This window comes from Anastrepha ludens, chromosome 2, assembly GCF_028408465.1.
Source record: "Anastrepha ludens isolate Willacy chromosome 2, idAnaLude1.1, whole genome shotgun sequence".
NCBI lineage: Eukaryota > Metazoa > Arthropoda > Insecta > Diptera > Tephritidae > Anastrepha > Anastrepha ludens.
The window spans coordinates 66,022,931-66,038,847 of record NC_071498.1 but is presented as its reverse complement, the minus strand read 5'-3'; the positions used below and the strand labels follow the sequence as shown (position 1 = coordinate 66,038,847).

Genomic DNA, 15,917 nt, shown 5'->3' with positions numbered 1-15,917 from the left:
TTTTTAATATAACATGAAGCCTGCTATTCTTTTGTGGTTTGTGTTTTCTTTGAGAGACGTACTTTTACACCACCCTTTGATTGAATACCCACGGAGTGATTATCGATGATAATTTCACGTCTGCTCATAATTTCAATGTTGAAATTTTGTAAGATTTTAACAACGCCCAATTTTGAATTCAACATGCCCATACGCAGAGCTATGCATTGTCGTGGTCCAGCGCCAAAAGGCATATACGCATTTACATTGTAATTGGGACTTGAGGGCGAGAAGCGGTGTGGATCGTATGTCATTGGATTTGGAAAGTATTGCGCATCGCGAAATATACCCAGCAAAGAGATAAGGATGGGTATGCCCTTTTCGATGATATGGTTGGTGCCGGGTATGGTGTAGTCCTGTGTGCATTCACGGTTCAAGAAGGGCAACGGGTATTTGCGATTAGTTTCTAAAAAAATAAAATTATTAATTAATTAAAATTAATTATTACAACAAATTGTTTTTTTCTTTCGTGTTTGCATTATCACTTGCCTTGTAAGCACAACTCCAGGAATGACATTTCGCGCAAAGCATCATAACTCAACTGCCCATCGTGACGCGCCAGTACTTCAGTCACCTCTTTCTGCGCAAGTTCAAGCAGTTCTGGATATTGAGCCAATTCGAAAATGGTAAAAGCAGCTGTTGAGCTGGTGGTCTCCTGGCCGGCAAGGTAGAAAATGGAACCCTGTGCGGCTATGTGATCTAACGTGAATTCTTTTTCTACGCCAACAGCTGTGAACAAGATTCGGATCTCAAATGTGCGTAAAATGTTGGAAAGTTTTAAAATAGTTAATACCTGCGTTGGGCTTGGCACTCCAATTGTCATCATCCTCGGTGATCTTGCCAGTATTACGCAGCTGCATCATCAACTGCAACATGTCCTTGCGCACTATGTTATGCTTCTCACGATATTCAATCGTTTCTTTCATTATTTCACGCAACCCCACAGCTAAATCAATTGTGAAGCCCAAACGTGTCATGATTTGCACAAGGCTATAATGCATAGGTAAGAAATGTAAAATCTGTTAACAAAATTTAAAAAAATGAATTTACGTGAAAACGAACTGTTCCCGGCAATTATTTTTGGCGCCTTATTTCTGGCAGCTCGTCATTTCGTCTATCAGCTGTTTATCAGCCGAGGGGTTGGCAGTTCTACCAACTACTCAAACGAATTCCTGGCGAGCTCTTACATAAAATGAGAGAGGTTCGCAGTTAGGCATTTATGTATATATGTATATATGGTTCAGACGATTTCGCCGTAAACAAACCACCGTAACATTCCCCATACCGTAAGCAAATCAACTCATTCCTTCAAGCTCACTGAGAGCCGGTTAATGGTCTAATGCTGGCCACACCTCCATGGGAAAATATTTTTACAAATATGGCCAATATCAGACCGTTAACCAGCTCTCAGCGAATTTGACAGAATCGGCTGATGGCTGGTGTAACAGAAGTTATGAATCCAAAAAAAAATCAACACATCCCCTTCCATGTTGCCGTCTGAACAACGACTGATTGGACGAATGTGTGAATACGTGTGAAATGAGCGGACAGAATTCGGATGTCGAGTACTCCTGTGACATGACAGCCGAAGTTGCTCGAACAGTTTTGTTTTTCAGCATAGTTAATTGCCAAACCTAGTAAATCTATCATCCTTGTCAGCCTCTGCATTCTCTACATCGTGCATAACCCAGCTTACAGCAGCCAATCAGCTGATTCATTTAAAATCGCTGAGAGCCATTTAACGGTATGATGTTGACTACATCTCTGCATTCTGTGCATTATGATTAGAACTACCGGTTAAAATACAATAAACAACTCAAAAAAAAACATGAACAAAAATTTAACTTTTAACACCGATAATATCCATTACACTAACAAAAACACATGACAGCCGCAAACAACTTCTCTCTCATCCAGCCAATAAACCACAATGACTAGTTCATTCAAAAATATTCATTAACATAGCTGCCACCTCACAAGCTGAACGCAGCCTCAAAGGAAATCAAACAAATACTATTTGACCATAAATATAAAAAACTTAAGAGACACATCGAAAATCTTGGACCTGGTATAACGACAAACTATTCACTATGGAAGGCTAAAAGCAAAATCAAAAATAAAATTTTATACGAACCACCTATTAGAAGACTTGAATGAATCTTGACAAGGCTGAAGTTTTCACAAAACACTTCAAACTTACTTTCACCAATAATACACCCACGTAAAAAAAGGATTCATGCAAACCAAGAAATTAAGAAGTCGAAGAAATAAAACAATGCATATAGAAGAGAATTGATCCTAAGAAGTCGCCAGGAAACGACCTAATAACTGGTAAAATTTTCAGAGAACTCCCAGAGAAGGGAATTATCTATATAAGGAACTTATTGAATCAAATCTTGAACTTGAAATATTTCGCAAAAGTATGGAAAATTGCTCAAATTATTGCAAAACCAAAACCAGGCAAATGCAAAATAAGAAACTTGTTCTAATATCAAAAGCAGAATGTTAAAAAATTAAAAATCGGCATTTTAAAATCTCTCACACGCCAAAATTAAAAGTGTTATTATTATTATTATAATCTACACCACTCTCCCACCCGCATACCGCGTGAGTCGGAGTTCATTTTCACCGAGCACGACGGTAGTTTCGGGCTACGAGTCATGTCGGCACTATTGTTATCTTTTTTGTTTTTGTTATGTTTTGTATTATTTTATTGATGTTTGTGTTTTTTATTTTTTTTTTTTTAGTACTTTATTATTATTGTTATTGTTTTAGTTTGCTTTTTGCTTTTTGTTTTTATATTTTTATTACTATGATCGATAAAATTATCAGTTACTTACGATGGGCACAAGAAGACTAACATTCCAATATTGGCATTTATTAAGTTGTTGCGCCGCGCTTTGTGTACAAGGCATATGAACTTATTCTTTGGATTCTCAAAGCTGTTGATGTCCAAACCGAAAATAACAGATCCAATTATGTCGATAGCATAGCTGTTGAATAAGCGAAAATGCAAAATATTCATTTCACTTTTTGTTTCCCATTCTATCCAAAATTCATGCTTACGTCACAAGTATATCTTTCAGGTCCAATTCCGCGCTACCCTCCTCCGGCAATACTTTATTCAGATGTGCAACCATTTTATTGCCAATATCATCGGACGTGTGAAACATTGCTTTCAATTTACCCGAGCTGAAGGAAGGTGTCAACTTTTGACGCAATGATCGCCAACTTTGACCGCGCAAACTAAACAAATTGCATGACAAGGTATCGCGCTTCTCGTCCACATAAATGCCGCGATCGTGAAAACTATTAAAATCTTGTGTGAGTATTTGACGCGCTAACTCTGGGTCACGTATCAAGACGGCCGGTCGGAAGAGCAAATAAACACCAATAAATGGTAATTTCGCTGCCTTGAGGTAAGCATCGTAAATTGCCACACCCATAGATTTTTCATGCTTAACCACTGATTTCAAGCAACCGCAGGGAATTTGCGGATCAGGATCGGTTGGAAAATTGCGACGATTCCAATAAGAGTATTGTTGCTTGGTCAACCAGAAGAGTGTTGTACCCAGCAGTAAAAAGAGGAGAAGCACGAACATTTTCACTTAATTCCGGTGAAGTAGATACTATTGTACTTTGAACCGCACTGCGCATGTGATAATACGAGTATATACAGGTATGTGTGTATATACAGAAAAGACAATAAATTATTGAGAAACCGGTACGAGTAAGATCACGATAACTTTTGCATAAACGCGGGTGTTCTACGAACGTCCAATTTTGTGCATTGCCTTTTGTGAACTGCGACTGTGCTGAAGTTCGCTACTACATATAAATTTATTAACAAAACAAGAGCAGAGCAATGTAGCGCGCGCACAATGACAAAGCAAGAATGATAGAAACAAGATTGCGCCCATCAGAGCGTACGTGACGTCACCAGATGTTAAAAAAAAGTAAAGCTAAATAAAACTGAGTGAATTATTTAAATAATTATTAAAAAATTTATATTTTACAAAATTATAAACATTACTTTTAATTAGAATAGGCTAGAAAAATGTCATGTGGAATGAACTAAAACTCCGAGACAAAAAATAATAAAAATAACAAAAAAAAAATTCTAAATCAAGTTACGAAAATGGTAATCTGGCCATACTGGAGCTAAAATCACGTAACTAGTTGTCAAATTCGCTGAGCGCAAAGTAACGGGACCACGATGGGCGCCATCTCATTATTCTTTGCATCATGATGACAAAGCAATGACAAAGATAAATAGCCATAACCCAGTAAACACAGTTTCAAACGTTCCGGATTACAGTTTCTCAATTTTATATTAAATGCGATGCTCAAATTGAAATGAGATTTATATTTTGTGCTATTCTTTGAGTTTCATTTGAAATGATGGAAGGCTGAACAAGTAATTTTATACTCCGAGATTAACTGCAATTAAGGCTGTTATCTTTCACCAAAGACCTAAATGTCCACCAAAAGAGTTAACTCAAACAGTTGGCTTCTGTTATTTCAAATTATGTCTGTTATTTTGAATTATTTTCCGTATTTTTGTAATTTTTTTAGTATCCGCTATTATCAATTATTTCTTTATTCCTGTTATCTGGAATTTCCAATTGTTTCTGTTATTTTCAATTATTTTCCGCAAGAGCTTTTTCGTATTTTTGGCTTGTTTTTGTTTGTCTCTTATTTCTTTATTTATGTTGTTTCTACTACTAACTTCTCAAACGATTTTGGCAGAGTTTAACAAAGTGCGTCAATCATTTTTTGCGTGCTAACCGGCGCCAGTTGGAAACACCAAGATAAGCCAAGTCCTCCCCCCACCTGATCTTTTCAATGCAGAGGAGGCCTTTTTCTTCCTCTGCTACCACCAGCTGGCGCGTTTGTATCCATTTGGACGACATGACCCAGCCAACGCAGCCACTATTTGTTTGATAACAGGAGGTACTTCGTTTAGTCCTCGTTCACCACCATACTCATTCGCTTTGGTTCTTTATCCAGTTTGGAAAAGGCAGAACTAACAGTGCGGTTGTTAAGGCCGATGATGTCAAACGCCAACAGTTGTATGCTCTTATAAAAAAAATTGTGCCTGAGCGATTAAGTTCTGCGGCTCCACGGTCTTTTCCTGCATGAAGTTAAAGAAGTCACTCGACAGAGATTCACCCTGAAATCTCATTTGGTATCAAACGGGTCGGAGAGCTCCTTCTCAATTCTGACGGCGCCGCAAGTGTTGAGCGACGTCATTTGCGTATTATTTTAGCGGCCTCGGTAGTTCTACTCTAAGTGCACTAGCCTGTCATTCCAGAGGTTGTGAGTTCGAATCCCACGTAAAGCACGTTCCTCGCACTTTTTCAAATTTACCTACTTTCCCTGTTTCTAAACAAAACAAATAAAAAAATCTCATTCCTCAAACCCAAAAACTTCTCCTCTCCATCCTTACTCTCGCGCAATAGTCAGCGCATTATTTGCATTGTGGCTGCTAAAACAAGCAAAAACAAGGAAAAACACGTGTTTCACATTTTTCTGGCAGAAGGATCGCACAGATGGTTGAGGATTTCGCTAAATTTGGTGTGTCTGCGCTATTACCGCAGTTGCCCGCTTCCTCTTGCTGACGTCACTGATGCAATGTGTAACTGTTTGTTTTTCTTTGGTTTTTGCTTGTTTTAGCAGCCACAATGCAAATTGTACGGGAGTAATGATGGAAAGAATAAGTTTTTTTTTGTTTGCTTAGAAACAGGGAAATTAGGTAAATTTGAAAAAGTGTGAGGAGCGTGCTTTACGTGGGATTCGAACCCACAACCTCTGGGATGACAGGCTAGTGCACTTACGCTAGAGTACCGAGGGGATTTCCTTTAGATAACTATAACTCTCAAATTAGTATCACATCATTTTCAAATGCTTAATATTTTAGAAAAACCTTTGATTTTAATCATTCTCAAATAAATTTAGAGCTTGAATGTCTGCTGGGATGTTCGTGTATAATTATAATATAATATGTACATATACATGCGCACATACATATATAAATGACAATGCAAATAATTTTTTCTTATCAACAGAAACCGGGGTTTTCAATATTATATTCTTAACTGATTGATTTTACGATTTATGTCCATATGGCATAAACAAGTGTGGTTACGTTCTCGGGTCACATTGTACTTGTAATTTTTTCTCTTGGAGAGAGAATTATTATCCTTTGTGTATTATGAAAACAAATCAGCTGCTGGCTGTCAGAAAACTGTAAATAAAATAAAAAGTATTCCTAATAAAACTAGCTTGCTTTCTTATATACATATATTTAATTAGCCAAATATCAGAAAAGAAATGAAATAAATTCCGTCTTTCTAGGTAAAATTGCACTACCTTTCAGCACAAAATAATGTGTGCATACACATATATTTGAATACAGCACTATACGAGGTGTGTTCAAAAAGTATAGCGAATTTTGTGTTTTTTCAAAAATTATTTATTTATTCATTAATATCTATTTTGCCCCCTTCAAAGTAATCCCCATGAGATATTATGCACTTGTGCCAAAGTTTTTCCAATCTTCGAAGCACTTCCACAAATCATTTTTTTTATCTTGTTCGGCTTCTCCTTCGATGCCGTCTTTATTTCGTCAATCGTAGCGTAGCGTCGTCCTTTCATGGATCTCTTCAATTTCGGGAACAAGAAAAATTCACAAGGGGCCAAATCTGGGGAATACGGAGGCTATGGCATCATTAGTGTGTTGTTTTTTCCCAAAAAGTCGCGCACAAGTAACGATGTGTAAGCAGGGACGTTATCGTGATACAAGAGCCAATTTTTGCTCTTCCACAGATCCGGGCGTTTCTGACGGATTGCTTCGCGCAAATTGCGCATAATTTCGGTCTTGGTTCGTGCGGCAGCTTTCATTGAGATGATTGAGCTTTGGTTTCCACGTCATACCCATAAACCCACGATTCGTCACCAATTATGAACCTCTGGAGCAAATTTGGGTCGTCGCGGACAGAGTCCAACATCTCATTAGCAATGTTCATGCGATGTAAGCTTTTGGTCGAAATTAAGCAGTTTTGGAACGAATTCTGCGCCGACCCGTCTTATGCCCAAATCATTGAAAAAAATAGAATGGCACGAGCCAACCGATATGTCAGCAACTTCTCTAACGGTGATTCGACAATTGGCCAGTACATTTTCTTCACTTCATCAATTTTTTCGTCTGTTGTTGAAGTGCTCGGGCGTCCGGGACGCTTTTCGTCGTTCATATCTTCTCGGTCTTCTGAGAACATTTTGTACCACCGATAAACGTTGCTTTGGTCCAAAGTAGCATGCGCGCACTTAATTTCGTTTTTCACACAAAATTTGATACAGGTTCTTTGATCCAATTTTTTGAATAGGTAAAAATCGAAAACGAGCCGAAACACGTGCAAGCAAAGCAGCTGTCCACAATTAACTGAACATTCAAAATGTTGTGAGTATGAGTGAGAGACATGAGTACCAACATATCGCCATAAAAAAATCTAAATTCGAATATACGTAATCGCGAAAATTCAAAATTCGCCATACTTTTTGAACACACCTCGTATTTCGTGCGCATAGAGTCACCTCCAGTCCACGGGCGTTGAACCCATAGGGGTATACCTGAAATCGCACCATGGGTGGTTAGTAAACACGGCGACGTTGATTTTTATCGAAAGCAGCTAATCAGAGGGCACGGATGATTTCGTTTTCGGCTGGGAGACAACCCCTACTGCCCGCACTGCTTCAACACGATCGAAGATGCAAAGCAAGTTATTTTCCAATGTGACCGTTTTCGAGACGAACGTCAAATGCTGGAAGAACGCTACTTGGACACCCGTTGCAGGTGAACAATCCGATACAAGCCATGTGTTCATCAAACAATAACTGGAATGCTGTTAAGGCACATGCAGCAAAGCTAATGCAGTACCTCGGATACGCGGAGTGAGCGGCTAAAGAACAGAAACTCTTGAGTAAGGAGACACTAACTGTATGACTAACAAACGACCCTCACGAACACCTGAGGTAACGCTCACGATGATATCAAACGGGAACAAGTCGATACTAACAAATTTAACACCGTTTTCTTCCGATGTTCCTTTTGTTACAAAAAGCGGAGCAATGGAGACTATCGATATGTCCAAGATATTCATATGTGAGAAAGAAAAGGGCCTGGATGCACGAGTCAATTGTGATCAATAGACAAAAAAAGACGAGCTTATGGCATGAAGCTGGCTACAAATATGTAGGGTTCAGACATGAATGAATAGAACTGGTCCAATTCCACACCACTCAACGCAGCAAACGATGATCGCTCTACCTCACCCACCAAAAAAACAAAAAGGGCTATATTTCGAATTTTCGGCGTAAACATTTTTAGCGATTCAAATTTTTCTTTACCTTTGGTAACTTCGAAGCTGTATATAACTTTGTCTACTTAGGAATCAGCATAAACTATCAATGTTAGCGTTGAGATCACCCAACAGGACTCTAGTTTGGGCTCGCTACGCAATTAAAAACAGATTCGCAGATTCGCCGAACAAAAAACACAAATATAAATGCGTGCGGTGGACGATGCCGAACAAATATGAGAAGGCAATAGGAACATTCGAAAAAGTATCTTTTGGGAGATATAGGAAATAATAACTTTTAAGCAATACTAGAATAATTTAATTGACGAACAAGGATGAGCGTAACAAACAAAAAACAACCACTAAGGAATGGATACGAAAAATATTGGTCGGCCGAAAATCAGGTCGGGCCGAATCGCTATAACATCAAAGTTATATAAGCTATCAAAACAATTTCTATTTTATTTTCTTCTTTATTAAATTTATGTTGAACAAAAAACCCATCTTAATTTTCTTTGTTACAAACAAAATGGTGCAAAGTAGATTTAACTCCTCCCATTAGGCGATGGACATCAATTTTTGTCCATCTGCTCATTTTTAATTTCTTTTTTCGTCTTTAAACAATTCCCAATTTTCTTTAAACAATTCCCAATATTTTCTAATGAGTCTCAATTGAGGACAGTTTGGTCAGTTGTGGTTCTTTTCAACAATATTTACCTCGTGATTTTTATGCCAGTTCATAGCAAGACGGCTTTAATGATATGAAGATAAATAGGACCAGAACAGAGTGAGCCATTATGTTATTTTATGAATGGCAGCAAACGTTTTGCAAGTACTCCTTCTGGCAGACATGCTGGCCGATTGCTTGACATTAGGGGTAATGAGAGTTTTCAAAACATTGGAGTTTTTTTTTGCAATTTATTTTTTCGGCCCTCAGACTACCCCTAACCCCATAAAGGCACCTGAGTTTCCTCCTCTCTTCGTTGCGGTATAAAACTCAGCTTACTGAATCTGACGTATGTTTCATCATCCATAACCACCCAGCCATATTTATGAATATCTTTGACTGTATAATTTTCGCGCGCGTGTTTTATTACTCTTATTTGGTTTATTATTTCGATTGGGTCATGCAATCTTTTTACATGAACGTAAACATTCACTTTTGCACACTTCTTGGACGATATCCTTCCGACATACGGGCCTTTTTTGCAGCATCTCAAATTGAAAGGTCAGCTTTTTTCGAAATAATGACACCACTCCTTTGGCTTGTGATTGCAACACAATGGCTTTTTTTCTTCTACTTTCAGGCCTTTGTTCAACCTTGTTTCATTTACCTTTTTTAACACATAAGTTACCGTACTTTTCGGACAATTTAAAGTTTTTGCTTAGATGCAATAACTTCGCTTCCACTGTAAGCTAGGGATGTAGCTTCCAACGTACTAACTCATTAAAAGATGGCGCCATCAAAAACATTATAATGACGCCAGTCTTGTTTATGTTGGACTTCATCTTGTATGTATATGGGCCGATGTTGAATGTGAACCACACCTCAATTCAGACTAACTCAATTTGAACCATGGAAAGAACCAAGAACCAATCCAGCAACGCGTTAAAGTTATTCAGGCTTATTATGAAAACGGGCGTTCAAATCAAAATCACGCACTTCGTGAAGAAAATCATCTTCAGTGATGAGGCACATTTTCGCCTCAGTGGATTCGTCAATAACCAGAATTGCCGCATTTGGGCGAATGATAATCCAAGAGTGATTGCCGAAAAATCAATGCACCTACAAAGAGTGACTGTTTGGTGCGGTTTATGGGCCGGCGGCATCATTGGGCCGTATTTTTTCCAAAATGAGGCCGGTCAGGCAGTTACTGTGAATAGTGTTCGCTATCGTGAGATGATAACGAACTTTTTATGGCCCGAATTGGAAGATGTGGATGTGGACGATATGTGGTTTCAACAGGACAGTGCCACTTGACAAACAGGTAACGAAACAATGACTCTTTTGCGCGAAAAATTTGATGGCCGAATAATCTCACGTCGCGGCGATGTCAATTGGCCGCCAAGATCATGTGATTTGACACCGTAGGACTTCTTTCTTTGGGGTTATTTGAAAGAAAAGGTGAACGTCGATAAGCCAGCAACAATTCAAGAGCTAAAGGATGAGATAATTCGGCACATTAACGGCATAGAACCTCAATTATGCCTCAGCGTCATCGAAAATTTGGACCATCGGATGGAGGTGTGCCGCCGAGGCCGCCATGCTGCTTACTAATACTTGTGCTTGTATATTGTATATATATGTGTGTATGTTATTTATAACAGAAAGTCTTTATTTGTTAAGATAGTAAGCATGAAATATTAAGTTCTGCTGGTGTTACTAAGTGACTTTGTGCTTAGCATAGCGACTATCTGTCTAAATGTTGTTGATTAATTTCAAAGCACTCAGTCGGCGATGGCCACCATCCCAGTGTTTGAACGAAGCATGAAACTAAAATGCGAAAAGTACCATAAGTTTAAGTTAAACTGAAATATAAGGAAAACCTTGGCCTGTCTCAATTGCTTGAGTCATTGCAACTCATAGCGTAAATTTTCGCAAGTCATACAATCCAATGCGCATATTGGTAGCTAGCAATGTAAGCGACAAATAAATTCATGAAATTGATTATTTTTGCGACATTCTTGAAGTATTTGTAAAATATCCAGACTGTAAAATGTACAGTATACTCTCTTAGTAGGAGTGAAGTTTGCCATGAATCCTTCTTATTTTTGAATGTTTCTTTGCCGATTCGCTTAATTAAATCTCCCCAAAGGATTGCAATGGGGTTTAGGAGTGTTTTGGGTCATTATCTTGTATAAAAAGTCACCGAAGTGCCATATTCTCCTCAGCAAATGGTAGCATAACTTTTTGAAGTATGCCCTTGTAAATCAATTCGTCCATTTTATTGGTTATGAGGTGAATAGGTCCTACTCCATACCAAGGGAGGCATCCTAAAATCATTATGTTGCCGCCACCGTACTTGACTGTTATTTTTTTGTGAACCGCGGTGAGAACTCTTGTCCTATAGAACGTCTGACATCTCGCCCAGCGTCATTTCCAAATAAGTTGATTTTGGTTTCATTGCTCCAAAGTATGTTATACCATTTTTTCACACCCTCAGGTCCACACCATGACTTGTTGGTTGGTTAGTGTAAGTGTTTATTCGAGCAGAATCCAACTGGCGCTTCCGCATCATTTTGTTGCCACATCCTCGTTGGGATCCCCATTTTGGCTGCTTGTTCTCCGACAGACCAAAAGCCGGTTATGACTGCCGTTAGTCTCTAGGCATCCCATCGTTTCATGTTTATCAACGTTGACGATTGCTACCAAATCGTTATTCATGGCAGATCCCCTTCTTGCCAGTTATTTTACTTTTCCATTACCTTCAATGCTGTGATGTCCCGGGACCCAGATTAAGGCCGGCGGGCCAATTAAAAGGTCAAAAAAATCGATTTTTTTTGTCCTGAAATCAATAGCTTAGATATTCAAGAACATGAGACACAAATTTTCGGAGTTAAATTCCAAGTATTTGCAGAGCTACAGAGCCGAGCCGAGCGTAGTACGGCGTCGAGCAACCGTGCGCTTATTGTTGTACTTTGAAGCGCGTTTTCTCGGCTTTTCATTTTGACGATTTTACCTAATTTATGTACACGATTGCAAAAAAACTAAACGAGCTATCCATTTCATTCAAAATACGTTATCTTCAGTATTGTTTTCTCTTCTATGTGAACTAAAAAAAACATCCAAAAACTTTTTTCAGCGACTTTTTTACCCAGTTGAAGAGTTTTTTTTTCCTTGAAAAACCACTTTTTTTTCTACCTTCCCCAAAAATTCGAATTTTACGTGTTTCTCCCAATTTTCTTAGTTCACATCGAAGATAATTACATCAAAATTAATAATCTTTTTTTTTTTCAGATGAAAATTGCAAGTTGTATCTTGTACAGAAGTTGGATACTTCAGTGGCAAGGCGCTCTGGGAATCTATTGATAACTCGGCTTACAATATATTGTTGGAGATTGTACAAATTTTTTGTTTAGTTCAAATATATATTAAACTATCCCCAAAACTTCATTTGGCTAATTGTTTTTTTTTTCTCATCCTACAACGCTTCGCGAAAACTACTGAATTTAGGACATCTAATTGGCCCGCCGGCCTTAAGGTAACTTTATAGTTTTCACTCTAGATGGTAAGGCTAGTCCTGTTTTCTTCCACCAGTTTAGAGGTTGTTGTCGCCGTATCCAGCTTCCCCAATTGCCCCTACCTCCGCCTGAAAGGCATTGTAGTCATTAGGGAGACGCACAGATTTTTCAATTTTAAGTCTATGAGAATATATACCAGCTCCGACATCGAAGTTGTTTATTGAGAATCCTTTATTCTATTCCTCCCTAGATGGAAACCATGACTTGTGCTCTAGAGCAAAATTTTCCTTTTCTTTAAATTTGTTTGCACCAACAAAGGAACTTTACGAGCTATTCTGGCTGATAGGCTATTGTTATACAATCGACGCTGTGCAGTTGTCGCTGATGTTAAATTATCGTAGTGCAAGTCGTTTTCTTTTTGCAATAACGCGCACAGCCCATCGCTGAAAGAAATTCATATTAATTTTTAGTTATTAAATGAACTATCTAATTCGCGACTTACGTTACATTCAATATTTTTCACTTAATTAGTTAAAATGCAAGAGTTATCCGCAAAGTACCTATTTTAATGGTCACGCAAAATTACACTTTATGAAAATAACCGAATCTGTACAACCAATAACGCAACTAAATATAACAGTTCTTTTAATGGTCACGACGGGTCACAGTTGATTGGGTCATTACAACTCATTGAGTAATTTTTCGCAGGTCATACTATCCAATGCGTATTAATAAAAACACGAAATTGATTATTTAAGTCCGATTATTTAATTTTCCGCTCTGTAAAATGCACAGCAGAGAACGTTAATGTTAACATCATATCATATCAGTCAAGAGAATTTTATTAACATTCTCCGATCCTATGTTGGGGTCTCTGTGCAGAAATTCATTAATATTCTCTGATAGGATGTGATGTTAACATTAATCAATTTCATGATTTTATTCATTCGCATTGGATAGTATGACTTGCGAAAAATTAATCAATTATATCCGCTCACAATGAACTCTGAATGGAAATCTGATCTAAACAGGGGAGTAAAATTCTACCTTTTAAACCCAATATTGTGCTTTTGACCTTGGGAGCAATTATAGTTTACTTGCTTAAGTGGGCTCTGATGCTAAAAAAAACGTGTATGCCCCAATGTTGGTTAAAACAGTGAGTAAGTAATAACATATTTAGATTCACAATCTCGAAGAGAAATTATTTTGTATGTGGGGTGCCAGTACTGGCAAATCTGTTGTGCATCTCTTTTTTGTAAAGTAAAAAGTATGAAACGGAGCTTCTATTATGTGATTTGTGGAATGAAAATTTGTGTAATGCCTATGAACTAATAATTACAAGAAATTCAAACCGTTTCAGTTTCAGATTCAAAAATGCTCCTAATAGCAGTCAAATGTTCTCGTTCATATCATTCCCCACATCTTACAAATGTTTACTTTGGCTGGAGTTCTAACGCAAAGCAGCGCTGCTTCGTGTTATTTCATCGAATGCGATGCACAACTACAGTACTGTATACTCGAACTAACTCAGGATATTTTTGGAACAGAAGGATGGAGTCACACTTTATATAAAGCATATAAGTATGAGAGACCCATTAATATATTTATTATATATGTATATAGTACCTATATTATTATTATTATTATTTATTTATTAAATTATAATTAAAATTATAAATGAATATGTTTACAGCACTAGCTACCAGGACTATCGGCTAAATACATATGTTTATCCTGATAATTTTTTCTTGCCGTTGCAATAGTTTAAAGGAAAGCAGAAAGCTATTTTTTTTTTTTCTTCTTGACCACGCTGTGTTGGGCTATTTTGCTTACATGAACACATTGAAAGCAACAACTCCCCACAACAGCACGACATAATTGATTTAACTGCACTTCATGGCAACTTTATTTTTGGAACAGAGTAGAGAGAAGAAATATTTCAAAGAAAGTTTATATTAGAATTAAATTAATAACAACTAAAATTCATTTCATTTATAAAGGAGTCAATTCGTTTATAAATTATTTGAATACATTTATAATAACTTCTTATTTAAAAGAAAATAATGGTACTTATCTCATCTATTTTGGTTATAATGGCAATTGCGGTAATAGAAGTATTCTAATTTGAAATTTCGTTATCATGTGAGAGCTTTCAAAATGTGATTTTTTTATTAAATCCATAAGAGAAAGTGTGTAAATAAATTTTTCAGATTTTGTCCTGTCGTTATTGCGCTCACTAAGATACCCATAAATATTTCTAACTTTTGTATTAAATTAATGGAGTTTACTTTTCCCGTAATAATATCGCATTTATTCTGCCTTATAGTCTCAGGTCTATCAAACTTTCGCGATCTTTTCCTAGCATATTCATAGAATTGTGTGTTTTTTCTCAGGCACTCTAATCAAGCCAATGTGTGGCATTTTTTACCCTCTACAGAAAGTGAAAGTGATCATTGCCCGCTTGATTTGAATTTATCTGTGTACGCACGTTCCTCAAATTACCTGTGAGAAACCTTTATTGTTACATAAATGGAAGTAAATTATTCCATCTCATTATAGCGGAAATTTAAGCACCCTAACGAAAAATGTACAATTTTGCAAATGGTGTCGTGTTTGGCACTTCTTAACTAGACCACTGCAGTATACAAATATGATTGGAAAGCTTAAAGGTCAAAATAAAGATTTCAATTACTCAATAACAATTTTTTATTTAGTAGAAAAGTTATTCAAAAACAATTTGGATGCTTAATTGTGCGTCACCTTCTATTATCATATTACATTATACATATATGTATAATATATATTGTAGAATTATTGAATTTTTTTGTTATATTATCATGTGAACCCAAATTGGTCCGAGAGCGTACGGCAATATTTTTTTTATCATAAAATAAAATTACATCTAGCAATGAAGGCCCTAGTAGCCAGTGTGCTAATTAAGTTAGGGTTATATTGTATATATCCCCTATAAATAATAATAATAATAAAATTACATCTTTTTATGAGAAAAGAAAACACTATGAATATTTTTACGATAACACTGCAAACGTTAATGAACAAGCACAAAAATGCAACCCTGCGTTGTTGGTTGACAATTTTTATGTCGTGTATATTTTAATAAACGTGTGTGACATTTCAGCTGATCGATAGCGCTGTTGGCAACGCTGTTAGTTTCTTAGGAAATCTTTCGTAATAAACTATTATACGGTTGCGTGTTTTCTTCAAAATCATTTCGGTGACTTCATTCAATGAAGTTTATAAATATTTATTAAACAAATTTGTGGTTTGGTAAAAATTTTATAATTGAATTAAAAACAAAACAACATGTGTTGAAAACGA

The 15,917-nt window shown here is 37.0% G+C and overlaps 1 protein-coding gene across 1 annotated transcript; it reads right to left on the bottom strand.

The window, feature by feature from the left end:
- Window positions 1-10: 10 nt before the first annotated feature.
- LOC128871681 (probable cytochrome P450 6d4) lies at window positions 11-3,904 on the bottom strand. Its single transcript, XM_054113626.1, has 5 exons — window positions 3,106-3,904; window positions 2,880-3,032; window positions 833-1,029; window positions 529-768; window positions 11-445 (listed from the first exon to the last, which is right to left on the bottom strand). The coding sequence occupies exons 1-5, from the start codon at window positions 3,639-3,641 to the stop codon at window positions 24-26; spliced, it is 1,548 nt and encodes a 515-aa protein (XP_053969601.1). The 5' UTR covers window positions 3,642-3,904; the 3' UTR covers window positions 11-23.
- Between the last annotated feature and the right edge of the window lie 12,013 nt (window positions 3,905-15,917).

Bases quoted from the DNA above. Each gene is read 5' to 3' on its own strand.
- LOC128871681 (XM_054113626.1), bottom strand. From the start codon at position 3,641: ATGTTCGTGCTTCTCCTCTTTTTACTGCTGGGTACAACACTCTTCTGG. The intron at 3,033-3,105 runs GTAAGCATGAAT...CTTATTCAACAG, and splicing joins CTGAAAGATATACTTGTGAC to CTATGCTATCGACATAATTG. The intron at 446-528 runs GCAAGTGATAAT...TTATTTTTTTAG, and splicing joins CCTGGAGTTGTGCTTACAAG to AAACTAATCGCAAATACCCG.